Here is a 23,664-nt window from a genome sequence, read left to right as displayed (position 1 = left end):
TGATCTGTTCCTGTAAAGATTACAGCCTAGAAATCGAAGTAGAACTGCTGTCACATGGGGTCACTATGAGTCAAAATCAACTTGATGGCACCTAACAACAACAACAACAGGTCTGGGTGGGCCCAAGAATTTGCATTTCTAACAAGCTCCCTGTGATGCTGAGGTACACATTGGGAGCCACATTTCTAGAATAAGGATACTGTCTTAATATTATTTACCATGGGTCAGGGGCCTAAGACACTTTATTTCCAATACTTCAGTCTGAAAGAAAAGTGTGTCTTAGCACCATTTTACACGTGTGGAAGACAGCACATGGACACCCCACACAGCCAGTGAAAGGGCACAGCTGAGATTCTCGCGTAGGCCCATCTGCCTCCAGGGCCTGAACGTCTCCCCTCTAAGACACAATTTTATTCAGCTGTGTGTCCTCACCACCAAAACCTTCCACCTGCCTCCTCATAGCTTTTCCAGAAAGTGTCTGTTGAATGGAATTGAGATTCACATAGACCAGACATAGGCAAGGGAAACGTTTGTGGTTCTTCACTGAAGGAGAGAGGGCATTCCGGTGAGGACAAAAGTGCATCGAATGCCCTTTATTTATCTGCATCTGGTATAATCAAAGCATTTTTCCTTGTTTTTGTTGTTAGTTGCCATACGGTCGATTCCAACTCATGGAGAACCCATGTGTGCAGAGTACAACTACTCCATAGGGTTTTCCAGGTTGTGAGCTTTTGGAAGCAGATCACCAGGCGTCTTAGTCGTCTAGTGCTGCTATAACAGAAACACCACAAGTGGATGGCTTTAACAAAGAAAAGTTTATTTCCTCACAGTAAAGGAGGCTGAAAGTCCAAATTCAGGGTGTCATCTCAGGGGAAGTCTTTCTGTCTCTGTTGGCTCTGGAGGAAGGTCTTTGTCCTCAATCTTCTCCTGGTTGAGGAGCTTCTCAGGTGCAGGGACCCTGAGTCCAAAGGACATGCTGTGCTCCTGGTGCTGCTTTCTTGGTGGTAAGAGGTCCCCAACTCTCTGCTTGCTTCCCTCTCCTTTTATCTCTTGAGAGATAAATGGTGGTTCAGGCCACATCCCAGGGAGACTCCCTTTACATTGGATCAGGGAGATGACCTCAGTAAGGGTGGTGTTACAATCCCACCCTAATCCTCTTAACATACAATTTCAATCACAAGATGGAGGACAACCACAGAATACTAGGAACCATGGCCTAGCCAAGTTGATACACACATTTGTGGAGGGACATAATTCAATCCATGACACCAGACCTCTCTTCTGAGGACCTCTGGGTGGGTTCCAACCACCAGCCTTTTAGCTAGTAGTCAAGTGCTTAACCATTTGCACTATCCAGCGACTCACAAGCATTTCCTACTTTCTCCATATATTTTTAATATTACGCTTCGTAATTCTTGAAAAAGGAATGCTTAAGCATTGGCACAGTATAAAAAGGCTCTTGCGTGGACTTATTCCTACTTATGGAGCCACTTTTCTATAATCAGCTGTTCCTCGGCTGGCCTCTGGTTTCAAGGTAGCCATTTGAGATTGAAGGTTAGCTCAGTGAGTAATGCTCTTGTACCTTAATAGGATAATGAAATAAGCACTGGGCCAAGGAGGATTTTCAGATATTCCCATAGAATTATGCCATTTCCCATAACGGAGAGAGAAACTGGACCTCAGCCTACTCTTGGGAGCCTTAACCATCCACTTCCATTTCTCTCTTCTCTTTCTATTAAATATTTAGCATGTGAGAATTCATAGGCTATGGATTTGTAGGCTGTGTCTCTTTTTTCCCTGATCAATACCCAGTTTCTTCGTCGTACCTTTGTACATCCATCGTAATGATGGGAGGTGGGCCTGCAGGGGGGAGTGCCTTGGGCAGCAGCAGTGGTGGTAGTTTGGCAAGTTATTTAAGTAGAATATTTGGGTAGCAGAAGGAAAACAAAAGTATACAAGACACTTTGTCCTTTATTACATAAATGCATGGTGTAGTGAAAATAACAAGGGCATGGACAGCAGACAGGAGTTAAAATCCCATTCTCTGTCACTTGCTGGACAACTCTGTGCAAATAAATATCACTCTGAGCCTGGCTCTCCTGATCTGTAAAATGGGAATGTGTAACCTGCAGGTTTGTGAAGAGGGTTACAGATAAAATATGTTAAGTGTCTTCTACACAGTGGAGATTTAATAAATGGAGCTCTGCTGGCGCAGTGGTTAAAGCCATTGACTGCTAACCAAAAGGCCGGCGGTTCGAAACCACCAGCGGCTCCACGAGAAAAGATGTGGCAGTCTGCTTCTGTAGCGATGTACAGCTTCAGAAACCCGGTGGAGTCGCTATGAGTCAGAACCAGCTCCACGGCAGTGGGTTGTTATTATCTCTGAGTCCTCTACCGACTTTATCCTTGAGTGAAATAGAAATTCCGACGGAGTGAGAGAGAAGTCTCAGCGACTATAACATCTGCATACTTCTCATTGCTCTCTGCTGCTGTGCCTCAGTCTGTCCTCTCCCCAGACCTAAACCTTAGAAGCCAGTTAAACAAATACACATATTCATGTTTACAGGGTTTACCTACAGTAATTATTGAATATGGCTGCAGTATTTTATAAAGTCCTAGAGAGCACCAACAACATCCTATAAATACCCTTGTTTAAATTGGTATTACAATATTACAAGAACCCCCTGGAGTGAACCAAACAAACAAACCCATTGCTATGGAGTTGTATCAGACTCATAGCGACCATATAGGACAGAGTAGAACTGCCCCATAGGGTTTCCAAGGACCCGCTGGCGAATTCCGACTGCGGACCTTTTGGTTAACAGCCTGAACTCTTATTATGAGTTTGAAGCCCTTGAGCCTTTTGGAAGCTACACCCCAGAACTTAAGATCTCTTTTAAATGTCTTGAGTCGTCTGAAGGGACAAAATATAAGCATGACAATGCTTCTGACACCTTTAACAAGGTCTTAAATTTTATGGCAACTTAAGAGGTTTTATGCCTTTTTTCCATAGAACTGCTAACTTCTGGCTGAAATTCAATCCCTATCTATATTTAGAAATAGTACAAGGAACACTTAGTAAAGAAATGGAGAAGTTTGAAACTTCGGTTAAGAAAGATAAGGCACTTTACCTGAACAAATTTCAAATGGATCCATTTAAAATGAAATTAAGTGGCACTTAACTGGTTTGCAAATTGGGACCAATTTATCTCAGTAAAATGATTAAAGTCTTGATTGATCCCTAAAATTGGCTTTATTATTACATTTAATTATTCTAGAGGTAGTTAAAGACTTATAGGTCCTCTCTATCCCTTTAAGCTGCACTTTATACAGACAATAATTGAATATTGGATAGGATAACTTGATTTTCCAAAGAAATATGTTTCTAATATTTTCCTCTTTTTTATTGCAGAAATTGAAACAAGTTGAAGAAACAAAAGAAGATCCTGAGAATAGATTATCTAAAATTTCCCTGGAGTCGTTCAATAAATTTAACAGCAATACCATGACTTTATTAGAAAAAGAGAAGAACTCTCTGAGCAAGGTTGAAGGACAAAAAGAAGGAAAAGGAAAAAATGAAGAGGCATCTTTGAGTAGCTCAGATAGGCCTGGGGTAGACAATATGGAATCTTTGAGTGACTCTTTATATGATAGCTTCTCTTCCTGTGCAAGCCAAGGTTCAAATGATATATAAAGGCCTTTTTTTTTTTTTTTTCCTTAGTGAGCTGGGAATGGAGCACTTGAGAAATGTAAGGGGGTCAGGGAGGACAACAATAGACTATAGGAACACCAGAGCCTACACTGTCGGATTCACAAGCAACCCACTGGAGTTACTCCTCTAACACAGCAATACGGATGGACTCCATTTGTTGTGTTTCGTGAGAATTAAACACATGCACGATACGGAAGTCTTAATTTTGCACTTTTTTTGAGTACTTGTACAGAAGTTGTAAATTTTTTGGAAAAGAATTTATATTTGTAGCAAATAAAAATGACAGCAATAAATGGATTCAGTGCCATGCTCTTGAAATGATGTACTAAGTCTTAGAAGTTGATGATAATATATTTTTTACAAATTCCAGCTAAAGTTTTTTAAGCTCATTGAGCTAGTCCTGAAATTGTTGGCGGGTACGCTCTGTAAAACCTAAAAGCAGGGCCTGCTGAAAAACCACAGGGATCATGGTAATTTCCATCTCACCATCTAAATTTGATGTAAATTCCCATTCTCCTGCAATTTCAAAATTATTGCCAGAGAGATTCAGGTTCTAGTAGTTAAGTGTAATTCTGCGTCTGCTGAAAAATGAAAAGTGTCCTGAAGCGTGACACCTTGGAAAGGATGCGTATCAGAAGTGATCTGTTTCCAGTAGCAGGTTTCCCTTCCAACATTTCCTGACATCCTCTTCTACTTACTGCTACTCTGTGATTCTAAACATTGTTGGTTTTTCTCTTCCTGATCTTTTTATGAAAATCTGGGCAATCTAGAAAGCAAATTCCTACTTGCAATATTCACTGTTTAAAAAAATAAAACGAATGGTTGGTGCTACAAAAAAGATTATTACTTTTTAATATCCTTTTTCTACAGAGACTGTTTATATATGAGGATAAATTCTATTTCAAAGGTTATGTGTATTTTTTTCTCGATGTGGACTATTTATATTTGCTTTTGTACAGGAGCTTGTAAACTAGGCATAATAGGAATATTTTTAGGATCTATATGGTTACTTAGCACACAGTTGTTTCCTTAAAGAGTACGGTCAGTGTTATTTGGTTAATTTGTGCAATTTGTTATATTTGAATTTTGTTATCTTAAATGAAAATTATGTAAAGTTTGTTGTCATTTAGGCTTTTAAAAATCCGTTTGTTTCATTTCTGAATAAAAGTTCTATCACAAGTGTACCCTCTGAAGGCTTAAAGGAACTTGTTAAATGACCCTTTGGCCCAGTCAGTTAATTGAATCGTGACTCACAGGAGCACCAGCTATGAATTCCCCGAAGGAGTAAATAAATGGGCTTTGCTCCAGTAATAGTAATTCAGCCAATTGTAAGATCAGAGTCTGCAGAGGAGCGAGTAACGGCCCAAGAATTTCAGCCTCCCCGAGGGGTTAACCAACTAGAAATGAAAAGAGGAGGTGGGGGCGAGGGGAGGGAAGGCGCTAGAGGCAGACATGGAAGAATCTCTGCAAAGGAATTACAAGGAAGTCATTTAAGCCCGTTTCCAGACTTAACTCTGCTGACAGGATGGGGAAAAAAATGATCAGCGTCCTGGCTTGAGAAAGCTTCCCCCAAGAGGTGGCCTAAGGAGAAGGTGAAGAGGGGCAAAGCAAACGAGGCGATTTCCCCTGAAATGGAGGCTCCCAAGGGATTTGAAGTAAAGGCGTCGAAGCTTGCTAGATTGGGGGCAGGGGCATTAAGGCGCCTGGGGCTGGGGTCTGCTGGCGGCCTCTGCTGGCGGGCTCGGCCGGCGGGCTCCGGCACCACCCGCTGCAAGGCTCGGCGAGGAAAGCAAACGAGACGGAGTCGTCCCCGGGAGCCCACAAGGTGGGTCGCGTGCACTTGGCAGAGTGGGGGAGTGGTGGGGAAGGGTCCTGACAACCAATGCACTAATCTTGGACTGGGGTGGCGCGGTACGGCAGAGGACACGGGAGTACATACTAAGAATCTGTGACTTAAAGGACAGCAAGATGGAGGTGCCTGGCGTTTTGGAGGGAGGAGGTGAAAGAGAGCAATCTCATTCTTCACCCCGGTTAGTTTTCTGGTGGGAGCTTAAGGAGGTCGTCCCCGAGGCGGCTGCCTCCTAGACAAGGCGACCAGGGTGGGTACCAAAGCACCCTTCAGCAGTGCGCACAGGCGGGGGAGGGGGAGGGGAAGATGGCTGGGATCAAGAGCGCCCTACCACGCCCCAGCCCTCTCCTAGGATCTGAAGCCGAGCGGGGCAATGACCAAGGGGTTTCTCCGAGGAGGCATGCACGCCCTAGGGAGCCTGCAGGTGCGCAACTTTGCCAGCGCACGAGAACCTGCCTCCCACCGCCCCGCGCCGGGTGCGCCCCGCTCCGGCTGCCGGCTGCAGGGCAGTCCCGGCTCGGTGGACCGGTCCTCGCGGTGGGGTTGCTGGCCAGACCTGGGGGTCGCAGAGGAGCTGGGGGCGCACTCCTACGCAGCGAGGGCCAGTCCGGCACGCAGTCTTCCGCCTTCACCTCCCGGTCCTCCAGCCTGCGCCCGGTGGGTCCCCGCGGCACCTGCTATGCCCCCTCCACTGTTCCCTCAACCTCTAGCCTCCTAAACTAATCCCAATCCCCCGAGCGCCCCTTTTCCGGAAACTGGCGGGGGCGGGAGAGGAGGGCGGCTGGAAGCGGGTGGGGACGTGGAGAAAGGGCCCCAGCCTTACCCGCCCGCCATCACCCCCACCCGAAATCGGCAGCCGTCACGTGGTGCCTGGAGTGGGAGGTGGGAGAAGAGGAGAGACTTTTTGGGTGCTCTGGATCGCCAGTAGTTCTCTTCAGTCTCAGTCACCAACTCCGGAGGCGCAGCGCAAGACCCCGCAGCGCGAGCAGGCAGAGAGGCAACCCGCAGCTGGGAGCCCGGGCACGGGCAATGCGGACGCCGCCGGGGGCACCTGCGGCTCCTCTTGGAGGCAACCGTTGCCTCCGCGGCAGCAGCGCAACCCCCAGAAGCCTCGGCAGTCACAACCACTGCGGCCCGGGCAGCCACCGCCGCGGTCGCCTCCTCTGATGCGCCTTCTCACTCTCGGCCTCACGGCTCCGGGAGGATGTGGGTCCTCGGCATCGCGGCAACTTTTTGCGGATTGTTTTTGCCTCCAGGTAAGACAGACGACCCAGCCGCTAGCAGCCGGGCCGGGCGCGCACAACCCATCGGCCTGCTGGTCCCTGCGCCTCCAGGGCGCCCTCCTCGGGAAACCGCGCAGCGCAGAGCTGCCCAGCCAGAGTCTGGCGGCAGCGGAGGCGGCGGCTGGTGCCTAGAGGCGCTGGACTCAGAAAGTCTCCAAGTCCCGCGCCGCCGGAGAGCGGCGGATTTGCTGGACTCTGGCTGCAGCTGCTCGGGCTGCGCCGTTAGGAGGCGAAGCTGGGTTGGGGAGAAGGGAGGGTCCGAGCCGTGATGGGCCTCGGCGAAGGAGAGGGGTCCACCTCGAACCCCACCAACTTGTCAGGCGTCTCTGCCAACCCATGGGAGTGGCGCCACTGACAGGTGAGCAGCGCCCTGAGCAGCCTGCGGCCCGGGCGCGCTGGGGCTTGGCTGCCGCGCTCCGAGGACAACTGACGTGGTGCCTGAGGAAGGTGCGCCGGGTACGGGGCTCTTCTGCTGGGTCCAGGGCAGGGATCAGTTAAGTCTAGACCGAAGCTCGGAGACCCGAGCAGAGCAGCCAGGCTGGAGAAGTAAGAGGTGCGAAAGTCTCGCTTTTTTTCTCGGTTTCGAAGTCCAGCTTGCGACCGAGTTCTGCAGAGCCGGGACCTCAGCCGCGGAGCCTAGCCAACCAGTTGCCGCGAAAGCCGGGGCCCGGGGAAGAGGGACTGCGGTGTCGGGACCCTGGGTGCGCACATACACACATGCACTCCAGCCTCCCACCGGCTGCAACCACCCTAGACGCCTCCGGAGTCATCCCGGGAAAAGACCGCCGAACCGCGCCGGCGGACTTGGGGCGCAGTAGCACTTGTCCGGCGCCTTCTCCAGGGTTCCCGGGTGGTCGCGCAGGGAACCTCACAACCACAGCACAGGAACGCTGACTTCAAAAATTAAAAAGGCGGTTGCGATTGCAATCGTGAAAGGTGCCAAAATAGTAATTAAGTAATTTGTAATCAATTAGCAATTAGGCTTTTTTTTTTTTTCTGGTGTAGATTGGCTCTGGTGCACGTCTCTGAAGCGACATCGTTTGTGGGAGTTGTGTTCCCCTCCTTTTAACTTCCTTGGGAAAAGGTAGAGAATGGTGTTGGGTGAACTCTTTGTTGGTGGAAATGGGGTCCCAGGTTAGCAAGCAGAATTCCACTTCATCCTGCAGTACCCTTGGTGCCCGCGCCGCCCCCTGCCGGCTTCAGCCGCATCCAGACCCTTCTTGGAGGCCCAGGCGTCTCCCAGGCATTCTAGATGCCGGAGCAGCAGCAGGCTGGGTCAGGGGAGGCTCCTGTTTTCGGGAGTGGGAGCTGTGGGGGCCGGACCTGAACCCAGCTGTGTCTGTCCCGCAGGCTTTGCGCTGCAAATCCAGTGTTACCAGTGTGAAGAATTCCAGCTTAACAACGACTGCTCCTCCCCAGAGTTCATTGTAAATTGCACCGTGAACGTTCAAGACATGTGTCAGAAAGAAGTGATGGAGCAAAGTGCCGGTAAGACCAGCACCTTTCCCTATTCTGTCTTCAGAGTGGCACGGGCGGTGGGAGTGAGGGGGTCATTAAATTACAGGAAAAGGGACTGACATTGATTTAATGCACACACATTGGTTATTGCATGTTTACTTTTACCCTGCTGGGAAAAATGGAGAGTTCCAAGTTACTTTAATTTCATTAGAGTTAATTACCAGGGCTTCTCCCCAAGGGACTTCGGAGAGGAAGTGTATTTAAATTAGTGGCTTTCCCTCTTTATTTACTCCCCTCTTCTCCCTATGCTAAAAGCTGATCGGGAGGTTGGAAGAATATGTGGATAACCAGCCCTGGCTTGGGCAACTAGACAGTAGCATGTGAGTAATGTCAGCCTGAAATATGGAGCTAGTTGAAGTTCCCAGAAGTCAGAGCTTGAAAAATGTGTTTTGTCATAGAGCCACACCATATTTCTTTGAAGAACACTACAGGATCTTTATTTAATTTTAGAACCGATGTGTCAAATTCCAGGCACAAATTGCCAAGGTCTCTCAGAGGAATGCAGTTCCCAGCCCCACCAACTTAGCTGTTGGCTGGCTGATGGAGGGGGCCTGGGTATCAGGAAGGAAGAAGGGAGGTTGTGGGATCAGACACCCCTCATGCCAGCTCACCAGAATCTTCTCACTGAGGTAGGACCCCTCAGCCTCCCCCCCCCCCCGCCAAATTAATCTTATCAAAAATCAAAGGTCACAAAAGTGCAACTGGGATGGTTGGGAAATGGGTGAGCTATAGCTTCAATTCCAAGGTCAAACCCATAAATGAAAACATGGAAGATAGCTTCATGTGGTGAACATTATTGATGAACCAAAGCTTCACTTTTACTTGGTGAAATGTGAACAGACCCTAACCTGTTCCCAAAACCAAACCCATTGCCCTCAAGTGGATTCCAACCCATAGCGACCCTATAGGACAGAGTAGAACTGCCCCAGAGGGTTTCAAAGGAGTAGCTGGTGGATTCAAACTGCTGAGCTTTTGGTCAGCAGCCTGAGCACTTAACAACTGTGCCACCAGGGACCCAAACAGACTGCAGTGAACTGTTATGTGCTTTCCTTACCCCACTGGTAAGTTAAGGCAAAGGCTCTAATTTTAAAGCAAGCGCCATGGAGACAAGAGTTTCTTCTCAGAGAAGGGCCCGGAAATGTCTTGGTGCTGACCACGTGGTTATTGAGGGTCTCATGGCGCCTCCTCACTGTGTTATGTTTTATGTAAGAATAATATTATTCTTATCAGCCTAGGTGCAGATTCTTTCTGTGGAAATCACTCTTCTGGGAAGTCTGAGACATAATTGCTCTCACGAGTGACTTGTCCTAAGAAAAGCAGCGCGCATTCTTTTGTCAAACAGGATTTGGGCTACTTAAAAAGAAAAAAAAAACTTAGTGACGATTCTTTAGCTAAGATTGGTACGGATGATATTGTCAAGCTTTTCTCCTCTCCTCTACTTGTGTTTCTTTCCTGAGTATTGTACCTGAGCAAAAATTTACTGCCCTTGTACCAGAGGGACTGCTGTGCTTTTAGTCAGAATCACTCTGAACACTTTACAGTTACTTTCAAATATTTGCAGCTTTCTTCCAGGTAGTAGTTTAGAGCCCGACAAAATGGGGACAGACTGTGGTCACGTTAGCAACTTCTTCAGAATCCTGAGAACTGTGTTTTAGTACCTGGGATATGGCTGAGACAGGAAGAAAAGGATGTTGAACCGAATTGCAGCCAGAAGAGGTATCTTTCTTCTGAGACATTTCTTCCTCTCTTAAAAGTGTATCTAAGATGAATACCACACGCTCCCTTTTCAAAGTCCTGCTTTTCATTTGGCTTCGTTCTCTCCTCCAAACCACGCTGTAGGAAAGGCAGTGCAGACTCTAAAACTTCCCTGTCATCCTTACGCACTTGGCCTGAGCTTGCGATTGCTCGTTCTCTGTTAGCGCTGTCAAGCTGGCCACCTCCTCTCCGTGCCAGACTCCTCAGGCTGCATGCCATGGGGCAAGGTGCGAAGAGGCAGAAGTAATAGAGCAATCCCAACGGAGAGCAATTGTGACGTCTGAGCGGAAACCCTGATGGCATAATGGTTAAGACCTATGGCTGCTAACCAAAAGGTCAACAGTTCAAATCCACCAGATGCTCCTTGGAAACCCCATGGAGTAGTTCTACTCTGTCCTATAGGGTTGCTATGAGTTGGAATCAACTTGAGAGCAACGTGTTTGGTTTTTTTTTTTTTTTGGTAATGTTTGGGAGAAACCTAAACATAAGTTGATGGAGTCAAAGATCAACCCAGCTTTGAGGGGAAGGAGGTGTATGCGTCTGTACATGGGGAGGCAGAACATTCTGAGCCTAAGTTCGGTAGAAATCAGCCCGAGGTATCTGTTTCAAGGGGGCCGGATGCTTCCAGGTCTCTTCCATTTTCATCTCCATGTAATTGCTAGAGACCAGTTCATCTTAATGACAGTAACCCTCCTCCTGCTGGCAAGGATGGAGCACAAACCTAACGCTCTGATCATTAAACGGCCCCAGTGTAGTAGTAATCATCATGATAATAAGACAATAGTAACAGCTCACTTATGTTGTGGACCCTTGCACACCAAGCGCTTGCCTTGGCACTTTACATGTGATGTCTCGGGAAATGTGGTGGTCCTCCTTCGAGACCCTGGTGTTTCCCCATGCCAAGCCCCAGCCAGCATTTAATTTATTGCAGGATCACCGTCTTCACTCTGGAGAAGGTAATGCCCATTGAATGATACTATTAGAGTGAAAGCCAGAATATTTTTTTGTTTGATTAATAATATATGTTTTCCTGAGAATCTTAGAGTGTTAAAGCTGAAAGGGCCCAGTGAGTCTTAGTTAAGGGTGCTCACTGGGACTCCTTTGGGAGTTTTATCCAAATCCATATGCCTGGGTCCCCCTTGAAGAAGCTCATTCAGTAAGTCTGTGGAGTGCCTGGGTCTTTTATCAACCTCCCGAAGCGACCCTGGGGTGCCCCAAGTTGACAACTGTTCTGGGTCTCAGAACTGACCTGGTCCAGCCTTTTTGTGTTATAAGCCCATTGCTGTTTTGAGTTGATTTTGACTCATAGGGACCCTACAGGAAAGAATGGAACTGCTCCACGGGTTTTCCAATGCTGTAATCTTTATGGAAGCACACTGACGCATCTTTCTTCCCTGGAGTGGCTGGTGAATTCGGGCTTCCGACCTTTCTGTTATTAGCCTAGTGCTTCACCTCTGCACCACCAGGGCTCCTATTTTATGTTATAAAACCCAAACCCAGTGCAGTTGAGTCGATTCCAACTCATAGTGACCCTATAGGACAAAGTAGGACTGCCCCATAGAGTTTCCAAGGAGCACCTGGCGGATTTGAACTGTCGACCCTTTGGTTAGCAGCCGTAGCACTTAACCACTACGCCACCAGGGTTTCCATTTTATGTTATAGAGGAAGAAAATAAGGCCCAGAAAAGTTAAATGCCCAGTCAAAGTCCACCAGCTGACTGATTACTTAGATGCACTAGAAGCCTGGTTCTGGGGCAGCACTTTTGCTACAATACCAGCTGGCTGGCACCTTACATAATAAACATACTGCCAGGTTTGCCTGAAAAGATCCTTCAGGCAAAGTTCTAAAAAAAGTTCTAAGGGCTGAGACAATTTCCGTGTCCGCCAAGTTCACCTGACAGCCTGAATAGCCTGGGTAAGTGGACAGACAGGCAGCAAAGTGGATGTCGAAAGAATATGAAAACCAGTCGGATTCTTAGAGATTGAGTGCTTTGTAGACTGGCATTTTTTATAGGTTCAGAAAAACCAGGGTTTTAGACAAATTACGAGATTTTAATAAACCAGGCAAGTCTGACATTAAGCAGTACTGAAAGACGTTCTCTTTCCAAAAAAGACTAGTGCTGCAATATACCCGGGCCTTCAGTTAGGCCTCCCTGGATTAAGTTTGCAAACCCAGCTCTTATTAATTTTGAAACAGGTACATTTAATTTCCAAGTGAGAAGTGCACTTAACATTAATTTTACCTATTTCCCAGGGTGGCATTCCTATTAGGTGCCCCAGTTATTTTACATGTTCTTTTTCCCCTTGGTCATTTCTGGGGTAATAAGGCACAGGTTGGAGAGATGGGAAGGATTGGTCCAGCTTCTTTCATTGTCATTACTAATTGATATTTAAGTGTTTGTATAACAAATGACTTCTCCTCATGTGTTCTGCACTTAATGAGTTAGCAGCTCCTTACCAGCACCCTTGGTAACAATTCTTTTGCTCTTATCACTGCAAGCTGCAAATATTTCAAATATTGATTTTCATTTCAGAATAGCCCCCCACACATACACACACCGGTACCCTGAGAATGAATTTTTAAACCAGGGTATAAAAAAAGTGAATTTGCATTTCTTTGACAGTGCAATCTTGTAATTAGAGTTTTTCCTCTTGACTAGATACAGTGAAAGGGGCATAATTTAATTTTTATAGACTAGCCAATTTCTGCCCTTAGTAAAATATAGCTCTGTCAGTGAGCAAAATGTTACCGGTTCGCCTAAACCATATTTAAAAGTTAAATGCAGTATATTGAGAGGAAGTTCATGGTCTGAGTCGGTAACCTAATGGATCTCTTCACCCATCCCTTGCAACATGCATTAATCTATTTGTCTGTATTGCGATACGAGAGTCACCAATTTACATGCCATGTGGCGTCCACATTACTGCTGTGTAAGTAATGGCTATTTTCCTTTTGGATTAGTTAGTGTTCATTAAGTTGGGCAAAGAGAGCTCCATGGCTTGGAGAGGTTAATTTTACTGTTTATTTTCTCGTGATCTAAGTAAGACATAGCAAGCAAGGGCTCGATTTCCCTAAAATAATCAGTTATCCACTCTGAGTAAAAAGAAATGTAAAGTTAACCGTGGTCCCCGTTTTCTGAAGCTGATGCTCTGCTTAATTTCACCACGATTTAAAATAATTAGGCTCTAGTTTGTCCTTTGGAGTCCTTGGGTGATGAGAACAGTTAATGCACTTGGCTACTAACTGAAAGGGTAGAGCTCAGAGTCTCCCCAGAAGCACCTCGGAAGAAAGTCCTGGCAATCTGCTTCCAAAAAATCAGCCACTGGAAACCCTCTAGAGCATAGTTCTACTCCGACACACCCAGCATTGACATGAGTTGGAGTCAACTTGAAGGCAACTGGTTTAGTTTGTCCTTGGGGTGGGCTTGGCAGGAAGGAGGACCAGTTGTGTTAATCCATTTTATATCACAGTCCCTGTCTTGGTTATCTAGTGCTGCTATAACAGAAATACCACAAGTGGGTATTTAGAGACTAGAAATACAAATTCAGGGTGCCGGCTCCAGGGGAAGGCTTTCTCTGTCGGCTCCGGGGGAAGGTCCTTGTTCCCTGGTTCCTTGGCGATCCTCATGGGATGTGGCCATCTGCCTTCCCCCACCTCTGCCGCTTTACCTGCTCCTTCTATATCTCAAAAGAGTTGACTCAAGGCACTCTCTACACTAATACTCCCTCATTAAGGTAACAAAGGAAACCCATTCCCAAATGGGATTATAACCACAGATATGGGGATTAGGATTTACAACGCATATTTTGGGGGGAAAAGAACCCTTTATACCGAGCTTCTTTATTTTAGATGCACGTGAGCATGCGCACACACAAAACCTGTGAGAGTCGGAATGGGACTGCCTTGTTTTTCTGGGTCGTGCAAGTTTTCCGCCTTTGACAGGGTGCCGTGTTATCACTTTTCTATCCCTCAGTTTAGTGGCAAATATTTGAGTTTTCTTTCTCTGACAGGTTTCCACCTTAACAAGTTCCAGCTTTTGCAGTTTTACTGTGTATACACACGTGTGTGTGTGTGTGTATCTATACAGATAGATAGATAGATAATAGACTGATTTAATTCTTGTAAGAAAAATAGAAATATTAGGTCCTCCTTCTTAGCTCATGTTCTGATCACAAGTTATGTAATCCATACTCTATTGTAGACACAAAAATGTTTTTTCAGTATTTTTTCCAGAACAGCTCTCTTAGAAGGACAGTTATAGCTGTTCATGTCCCTTGTCCCCCACCTGCTCCGTATCTTTCCTCCTCCCACCGGCCCTCTCTTGTTCCCTCACCTTAGACATCACACATCTAGTACTTATTTCCTTGCCCTCAGTCCATATTTGAATCAATCAGATGGACTACAGAATATGCTCCAAGAAAGTGAAAAGCAAAGATCACCACATTTTAACTTCGGCAAAGGAGACTTTGGCAGGTTAAAAAAAACTTTAAAATTAGAAAAAAAAAAAAAAAAAAGATTCAGATATCAAAAGAGACATCCTCATATGTTAATACCAGCTCTGCTAAAATGGTTTCCTTGTCAACCTCAATAAAGTTATGAATTACACAGAATGAGATTCTGTGGAGAGAATGTCAATATCATTAACTCCTTTCCGGGAGGACACTAAAAGAACACTGTTCTCTTCGGGGCAAGACATCTTGGCAATCAGTTCCTTCTCTTCGTTCTAGAGAAGCATCCATCACTTCCACGTGGCAGGCGTACACAGCTTCTTAGGAAGTATGTGGAGGGTGAATATCAAATGTCCGTAGTCCCTTGGATGTTCCAATAAGTGAAGCATTTGTTGATGTTAACTTTCCAGCTACACAAGCAGCCGGTGCTGACCTCCCATCTCCATAAATAAAACGTTTGAAGATTGATCAGGCTCTCCCATAACACTGATTCCTCTGGCTAAGATTCCATGAAAGCTGCCTTCATTGATGGTTTTCCTAATGAGTTTAAACAGAGAGGCTTCAAAGCTGAGGTTTTTTTTTTTTCTTTCCCCAAGTGAAAATGAAACGAAGGCTGAAAACAAAACACACCTTTGCTTTTGAACTTTGAGAAGGAAATCCGTTCGCCTTATATTATGCCTAAAATGAAAAGATCTGAACCCACAGCTAGCTTGCTTGCTTTCCTTCTTTCTCTCCCTTTCTTATTCTCTTTCTTATTCCTTCTTTTTTCTAATCATTGTTACCACTTCCCGTTTTTCTTTTTGCATTTTGATAACAATTTAATTGAGATATTGTTTGTATATTATTAGGAGCTTCAGTCAAATCTGTGGCAAATAAACCTACAAATAATTATATGCCATTAATTTTTTCTTATGTGGTAAAACTTGGGTTTTTGGCTTCGTGGAAACAGCATTCACAGGCGAGAGTGAGTGATAGGGCCCGTTCTCCTATTAATAAATTGATTCCAGTCTTCTGATTGTCTCCATCACTACAAAGCAAGGCAGGAGATGAACTGAATTCAGTGCTTTTGATAAGGTGAGACCATAGAGTATATGTAATAAATTGCTTTTTAAAAGAATGAATTTAAAGATAATGAAGCAGCGATGGCTTGAGTGGCCGGTTTCAAACGGTTTATGACTTTGCAAACCATAAGAGGAATCCAGGTGCAAAAGCGATGAAGGTTATATTATTTTAAGGAAGTTTTGGTACTTGGTCCAGCGCATTTCATTTCTCACTGGACATGGACGATAGCTTTTTATGTTTTCCTATTTCTTGGACTTGTTCGAGAGAGCGGTGGAATGAGCAGAGATGGTACCAGAGGCGGGTGGCGCCAAGCGCGGCACTTAGCCTACCCTAGTCCGTGCCTGCTGTACTTGGGATGAATACGAATGTGCGGAGTCGTTAGTTTATGATGCCCTCCACTGAGGCTTCTTCAGAAAGCATTGGCAGAAGCAGATGTACTAAATGACGGTGTGCAGTGGCTTTTATGCACTGTTTTATTGCCTATGCGAAATCCAGCAAGCCACTTGGGGCTCCGGTAACTTCAGAGAACCTGCTCAGAAATAACAGGAGGCTGGGTTAACTAGTTTTCCACTCCGTGAAGACAGCCACGCTGGGACGGCTCTCAGGTTCAAAGCCAGCATGAAATCCTTTAGAGAGTTTCCATGCCTTCAGAGCGAAAGGCAGAGGGTGGGCGGGGCTGCACCAGGAGAGCGATGAGTCTGCTGTCTTTGAAAGACTGGACAACTTCCTGCTCAGCCTGTCACTGGCTTTTGAAGGGAAAGATGGGTAAGGCAAGTCAGAAGCGGATGTTTCACCTAAGGCTGGGTTTAGATAGACTTACCAACCTCTGTAACACCTGGGTCTATATGTAAGAGCCACCCAAGGGTCCTGCTTGCCAGCGCCTTGCTGGAAAGAATCTCTAGCAATTGACCTTCGTGGTGCAGGTGATGACACAAGGGTAACGGAAGGATATTCTGACAGTGTTATCTCTGTTCAGTGTTCTCAGACCAGCAGTCTGCCTAGCGCTGGTCCTTTCAGTATTTTAGAATCTCTTTTCCTAATTGAATTGAACTACAGCTCCATTCATGAGAGCCGATTCATGGTTTTTATTTCTGTACACAGGCTCCTGAAAGGACACTGTTGTCCGCCTCTCTCTATCATCTCTGTCTCTTTCTCTCCCTCTCTCTCTCTCTCTCACGCACACACACACACCCGATAAAAACTGGCTAAATGAGAATACTCGAAGAAATAAAGCTTCAAGCTAAAACAGGTAGATTTATCAGCAACTTAGGATTGCCATGAGTTGGAATCAACTCGACAGCAATGGGTTTGGTTTGGGTTTTTTTTTTTTTTTTTTTTAATGTAATACCAGAGATGAGGGGGGTTAAATTTCTAACATGTGACAAAAAATAAAAATTAGTTTAATATGCCTTTTATTTTTTAGTTAAATTAGAAATAGCCTACTAATGCCTGTTAGTTCCAGTGCCATCAAGTTGATCCCCATGTATTATGACCCCATGCATGCCAGAGTGTAACAGTGCTCCACAGGGTTTTCAGTGACTGATTTTTCAGGAGTAGATCACCAGACCTTTTTTCCAGGGTGCTTCTGGGGGGACTTGGACCTCCAAACTTTTGATTAGTGACCAAGCACTTAACCATTTGCGCCACCCAGGGACTCCTATGCCTGTTAGTAACAGTTACCATTTAAGAAACAACTATGAAACATAATGCACCCATTTTTCTAGCCAGTCAGCTTGCTTTCAAGGCTGAGCTGACTTTGCTTTAAATAGGAGTGATTTCGGGGAAAACACATACCACACTCATACCCCTCGGCAACACCCAGCTAACTTGACAATCAAGTCAGCTTTGGAAAATGGGAGACAGGACCAGGCCGCCAGCCACCCAGTCTTGTCAGCCGGAGGGTTAAGTGATTTGGAACTCGTTTACACTGAGGGGCTCAGCCCTAGTCTCAAGCTACCTTAGGAAGAAAGAAAATCCCTCCCCATAGTCAAACTCCCTCTCCAAACCTCTGCCCACCACCCTCCCATCCTCTCCCACATGAGAGATGCAAGTTTAAGACACACATGGATATATGGTCCACCAGATGAGCGAGGGAGACATTCAGCTGAGGGGTATACTTCTAAACCATTCAGTTTGGGCAAATTAAACCTTAGAGGGAAGGAGGGAGAAGAAAAAAGACTGTTTTTGCTCTCCTGCTGTCTGTTTTGCACATATGGGTTTTTTTGGGCTCTGTGAACTCAATGTATCACTTGTGTTCTTGCCCCTTTTATTTAATGTCATTAGTGTCATTGTCATAACACCTGGCTACCATTCTCATCCCAGAAGCTCTGGGCTCCCGGGCAGCAAGGAGCATTTTGGTCCATCCCCTTTGTTAATCTGTGTTCCATAAGAGAATTAACCAGCCCTCGCTGCTGCTGGAAACCCTGGTGGTGCAGTGGTTAAGACCTCAGGCTGCTAACCAAAAGGTTGGTAGTTCGAATCTACCAGGTATTCCTTGGAAACACTATGAGGCAGTTCTACTCTGTCCTGTAGGGTGGTAGTGAGTCAGAATCGACTTGACAGCAATGGGTTGCTCCTGCCAGATTCCTTTATGCCATTGCCACTACCCTAGACTTCATTTCCTGTATTAGTTAAGAATGCATTTACCTGTAAGGAACAGGGATTTAAACCATAAGACGTGTTGTTTACTTAACAAGATAGACCCGAACGAGGTCATCTGGGGGCTTGTCTTAGTTACCTAGTGCTGCTATAACAGAATATACCACAAGCGTGTTTATTTCTAGCCTCACAGTTCAGGTTAGAGGTCTGAAATCAGGGTGTGGCTCTGGAGGAAGATCCTGCTTTGTCTAGTTCACCTCCTAGTAGCTACTGCAGTCTTTGGCTTTCCTGGGCTTGTAGATGCATCTGCCAAGGGTATCTGTCTTCACATGGTGCCTTTGTCTTGTATGTTTTTCTGTGTCTACTCTGTTCTTTTTGTAACTTGGAAGTGACTAGTTTTAGGACCCACCCCACCCACGCTACACTGGTAAGGGGATTCCTGGATGGCTTAAGCAGTTTGCACTCTTCTACTACTGTATCTTTAGGCAAATAATGTGAACATTCTTTTTGTTCTTAAAACCATACCCCAAGTCTTTGCATAAGCGTACTATGCTAATATTTTACAGCAACAAGTAAAAAAAAATTAGCATAGCACGCTTATGAAAATACTTCAGGAGGGAGGCACAGTTGGTAAGAAAAGTAGAACATGTGCATTATTTGCATAAAAAGACAGTAATCAAAAGGTTGATGGCTCAAACTTACCCAGTGGCACCACAGAAGAAAGGCCAGTGATCTGCTTCTGTAAAGATTACAGCAAAAAAAAAAAAGCCCTGTAGAGCTCAGTTCCACTGTATAACATGTGGGGTTGTCATGGGTCAAAATTGACTTAAGGGCAATGGGTTTTTTTTTTTTTTTCAACTCTGGTATGACCCCATTAACATAACAAAAGAAAAACCCTATTTCCAAACAGATCACATCCACAGGTACAGGGGCCAGGTCTTCAATATATACTTTGAGTGGACACAATTCAGCCCATAACAGGATTGCTCCTACAGGCCAGTGATGCCTTCAAAGACCCAGGTTCTCTCCATTTTCTTGCTCACTTTCCTAAGTATGCTGGCTTTTTGTCCTTAGGCTTGTTGCCTCTTGGTCACAGTTGGCTACTATTTTCATGTTAAAGGGACAAGATAGCACTGGGAGCTCTTATCCTTAGTTCCTCCTTTTTATAACACAGCAAAAGCTTTCCCAAAGTTCCCCTAGGAGAATTCAGCTCATCTCTCATTGACCAGCACACTGTCTTCTGGCCATTCCTAGCTATAAGGAAGGCTGGGAAAGTGAGAGTTTGATAAAGACAAATGGGATTAAGGCAGCTGGCTTAAATCAGTCATGATTCATCCCCCTGAGGTTGGACACAGAATGAGGGTTATGTTAGCAAGGAAGAGAACAGGATGTGGCGATTGGACGGTCAGCTGTCAGTGTCTGCCAGATCACCTAGTGAGAAACCCATGCATAAGATAAGAGAAATTCAAGCACAGTGCTTCCAGGGACCTCAGGAGAAAGGACTGGGATCAGTACCTCTCCTGAACATCTTTTATGCTGTTGTCTTTACCCAGTAGTTGTTAGTTGCTGTTGAGTGAGCTCCAACTCATGGCAACCCCATGTATGACATGTATAACAGAAAACATTACCTGGTCCTGCACCATCTTCATGTTTGTTGGTATGCTTGAGTCCATTGTTTTGGGCACTGTGTATTATGAGTGCCTTCTAACCAAGGGGGCTCATCTTCGAGCACTATATGGGACAGTATTCTGTTGCAAGACATAAAGCTTTCATTGGCTAATTTTTAGAAGTAGATCACCAAGCCTTTTTCCCTAGCCTGTGTAAGTCTGGAAGCTCTGCTGAAACACGTCCACCATGGGTGACCCTGCTGGCATTCAAAATACCAGTGGCATAGCTTCCAGTATCATAACAACATACATGCCACAACAGTAAGACAAACTGAGAGGTAGGTAATAGCCTCTGTCCTAGACTTGCCTAACAGAAGACTAAAATGCAGAGTCAAAGGACCATCATCTTGGATCGTTGTCACATTTTGGAAAAAGAAAGAAACACATAAGTCTGCAAGTAATGTCCTGGAGCTTGGCACAAGTATAGGGCATTCCAGATTTCTGGTTCACTAAACGCTGAGATGTAAGAGTATAACCACATTTTAGTGTGAGGATATTTTCTACAGAGGAGAATGACATTTTCTTGGTGATAGATACAAGGATGCTTTGGGTTAAATGTTTAAATGTTCTTGGCTCATCCTATCTGAAGCCACTTTGCCACCAAGAACTGTATTTTTCTTACATTTTGGTGAATTCGTATGCAAGACACTGATGAGGAATCTTTTTTTTTTTTTTATGTTTATCTTACCATTTCGAAACAATAATCAGGAGGACATCAAGGTTAAAAATGCAAGCCCACAGTTTCATAAATCATTGAAGGGTGCTGTTAATATTGAGAAAACAAGTCATAAATATCTTTTCCCTCCATCCCCCGTGGCAAGCTGGAAAACAAAGACACCAAGTGAGGAAAGCCAGTGACTGCACAGAGACCTTCCTGACTCAGAAAGTTATAAATGAGCAGAACAGCCTAAGTCTAACGTGAGACTACAGTAAAGCTAACAATTGGCATCATACATTATGAGCTGGTTGTTTGCTTGCTATAATTAAGTTAGCATCAGTGGTTAACAGCCTTGAAAATTAAACTGAAAAAAAAAATTTCAAACAGGGTAATCAAAGGCTTCTGAATAATGAACTTCTCCCATCCTGTTACAAGGAAAAAGAATGTGTTTTCCTGATATCTTGCTTCCTGTCTGTTTGTTTGTGGTTTGTGGGGCTGTTGTTTTAGCAAACACTTTTATTTTTTACCCTTAAGGGTTATTGCAGCTCTTTAGCCCAAAACCAAAGCATGACTCTCAGTTTCCTGTTCTACCAGCTAGGTCAAGAGAGACTAATGGCTCAGGATCACTAGAGATGTGCAGTGAAGAACTTGGTATCTTCCCTTTTTTTGTGTATATTTTTGGCCTTTCTAAAATGAGTTGTTAGCATTCCTGTATGGTTCCTGTGGCCACCTGCAGTTTAAATGGAAGGGGCCTCTTTGACCTTTAAGATATACACATCCATGGCAAAGGAAAAGTACTCAAGAGCCAGAGCACAGAATTGTCCAGAGAGGACCCACCTTCCAGATCTTCTCCTTTTTTGATGTGTGATAAACAGTGCCCATTATGGTGGTTACAAGGCACTAGTATACTTAAGCCTCCTCTTCCCTTTGATATTCCCATTAGAATGCAGACACTGTCAAGATTCCTCCCATAGTATTCTTTAAGAGAAAAAAATATTTGGGAACAGATCAAAGATCTTTTTCTTACTGTTTCTTTCAAAGCTCAATGAAAGTGCATATAGTTCATTCCAACAATCAGTTTCCAAGCATTTTTCTTTGAGGAGCTGTCCCTGGTCCTGCACAGAGTATTTATTGTGATGTGATCATAACTGTTGGAAACCCTGGTGGCATAGTGGTTAAGTGCTGCATCTGCTAACCAAGAGGTCAGCAGTTCAGATCCACCAGGCACTCCTTGGAAACTCTATGGACAGTTCCACTCTGTCCTATAGGGTCACTATGAGTCGGAATCCACTGGACGGCAGTGGGTTTTGTTTTATTTTTTTAAACATAACTGTGGTGCAGTAAGCATCAGTTATTTTTCAAGAAGAGGAAGATTAGCCTCACTCCCAGATGAGTATTCACACAAGTTTGCCATGAAAGTTCAACTTTGAAACAGAATTGCATAATGTGGTGTAATAGACTATTAAAGGATCTGTTTAGAAATGTCTGTCTTCGTACCAGCAAAGCGAGCAGAGGGAAAGGAAATGATTGGAAAAGATAAATGCATGATGGTCCATGAAGTGGAAAGAACATATACATTATATTAAAAAAAAACAAATTTTAATTATGCCGCTATTTAATTCACCATTGGGGCAGGTGCTAATGTGAGAAACTTAGAATATAATTTATTTTAAAGTCATGCTTACAGCAAGTAGGTTGGAAAAGAACTGTAGCCCCAAACTCTCCAGGATGGCCCATGGTTGCCTGAACGCCTGGGACTTGCTCCAGATTCTCTTTCTGCCCCATCACAGCTGAAGGATGCTCCACATACCCAGCAAAAACAATGCTAAGCTTTGGTGAGTAGCGCCTGGGGTCTTAAAAGCTAGTGAGTGGCCATCTAAGATACAACTATTGGTTTCTTTCTGTTCAGAGCAAAGAGGGAAGAAAACCAAAGACTCAAGTAAAAATTTAGTCCAAAGTACTAGTGGACTACAGGAACCAGTGTGGTGCAATGAATCACTTTTGTATGGCCTTTCTCACCATGGTCTTGTTACTCCTACCCAAGTGATTGTGTTGGACTGGGCAGGTAAGGTTCTTGTCTACCAGGGGGATTGGTCAGTTTTGCCATCCCTCTAGGCTTAAAAGAGAGCAAACTCCAGAGCAGGAGGATCTCACCACCACCAAGGAAGAAGAGCCAAGAGTAGAGCACATCCTTTGGACTCAGAATCCCTGCACTGAGAAGCTACTGGAACCAGGAGTCTGAGACAGAGAGAGAAAGCTGGAACACTGAAGATGGCGAGAAGCAGTGACAGAGAAACATCAGTAAGGGAGACAGGCTGGAGATACAGACTGGCAGGAGATGGCACAGTGGGCTTGCCGGCCTACAGAGTAAGAAAACTGAGTGCCTTTGGGTAGGAGGTTTGCTGGAGGAATAGGGTGCCTCCAGGCACTTTGTGGAGCTAGATTTGCTGACCCATAGAGCTAGAGCTGAGTGCCTTTGGGCCAAGGCTTACTGGCAGAGTGGGGTGCCTTTGGGCGCTTATCAGCAGAGGTAAAAGAGCTTTGTAACACATGCCTGAGCAGGGTTAGAGGTTGAGGGACCAGAGAGAGGCATGCCTCTGGGCACAGCTGAAAAGATGCTATTCTGATATAAGAACTGTATCCTGAGCATTCCTGAACCTGAGTCCTAACCTGTTACTTCCCTAATAAACCATATAATCCTGAGTATTGTCTGTGAGTTCCATGTGGCCATTGAAATGAATTATCGAACCTAGCCGTGAAGTAGAGAGTGCGGTGGGAGTGATGGTTGGTGTCAGAATTGGTAAAAATGATGGAGAGAAGAGGCGCATCTGACCTCTGCCTCATAGGAATCAGCCTTGGGCTGTTGATCTTGATTCTCCTTCCCCCTTGTAAAGTTAGAGAAGATCAGGCAACACCTCCCCCATGCCATTTTTACACAGAGCCTCCACTAACCTCAGACCAGAAGAACAAGATGGTGCCCAGCTACCACTACCAACTGCTCTGATCAGGATCACAATAGAAGGTCCCGGTTAAAGTGGGAAAAAATGTAGAACAAGACTCAAATTCATAAAAAAAGACCAGATTTACTGGTCCAAGAGAGACTGGAGGAACCCC

The 23,664-nt window shown here is 45.2% G+C and overlaps 2 protein-coding genes across 10 annotated transcripts in view; both read left to right on the top strand.

The window, feature by feature from the left end:
- Nucleotides 1–4,884, top strand: part of NCKAP5 (NCK associated protein 5) — a 1,220,442-nt gene extending 1,215,558 nt beyond the window's left edge. For 4 of the 8 annotated variants that reach the window (XM_049889195.1, XM_049889197.1, XM_049889194.1 and 1 more), the window contains one exon: nucleotides 3,413–4,882. In XM_049889195.1, the coding sequence (XP_049745152.1) occupies nucleotides 3,413–3,694 (282 nt within the window). In that variant the 3' untranslated portion in view covers nucleotides 3,695–4,882. Of the gene's footprint in view, nucleotides 1–3,412 lie in introns of all 8 variants that reach the window. The other 4 variants (XM_049889199.1, XM_049889198.1, XM_049889201.1 and 1 more) reach the window with 3 other exon arrangements.
- Nucleotides 4,885–6,460: 1,576 nt separating this feature from the next.
- The window catches only part of LYPD1 (LY6/PLAUR domain containing 1), a 47,731-nt gene continuing 30,527 nt past the window's right edge, over nucleotides 6,461–23,664 (top strand). The window contains exons 1-3 of one of the 2 annotated variants that reach the window (XM_049889209.1): nucleotides 6,461–6,651; nucleotides 6,779–6,817; nucleotides 8,195–8,332. In XM_049889209.1, the coding sequence (XP_049745166.1) occupies nucleotides 6,591–6,651; nucleotides 6,779–6,817; nucleotides 8,195–8,332 (238 nt within the window). In that variant the 5' untranslated portion in view covers nucleotides 6,461–6,590. Of the gene's footprint in view, nucleotides 6,818–8,194; nucleotides 8,333–23,664 lie in introns of both variants that reach the window. The other variant, XM_049889208.1, reaches the window with a different exon arrangement.

The sequence above is a fragment of the Elephas maximus genome, chromosome 6 (assembly GCF_024166365.1).
Source record: "Elephas maximus indicus isolate mEleMax1 chromosome 6, mEleMax1 primary haplotype, whole genome shotgun sequence".
Lineage (NCBI taxonomy): Eukaryota > Metazoa > Chordata > Mammalia > Proboscidea > Elephantidae > Elephas > Elephas maximus.
Note: the sequence above shows the minus strand (reverse complement) of the source record. Positions and strands in the feature narration are given on the sequence as shown.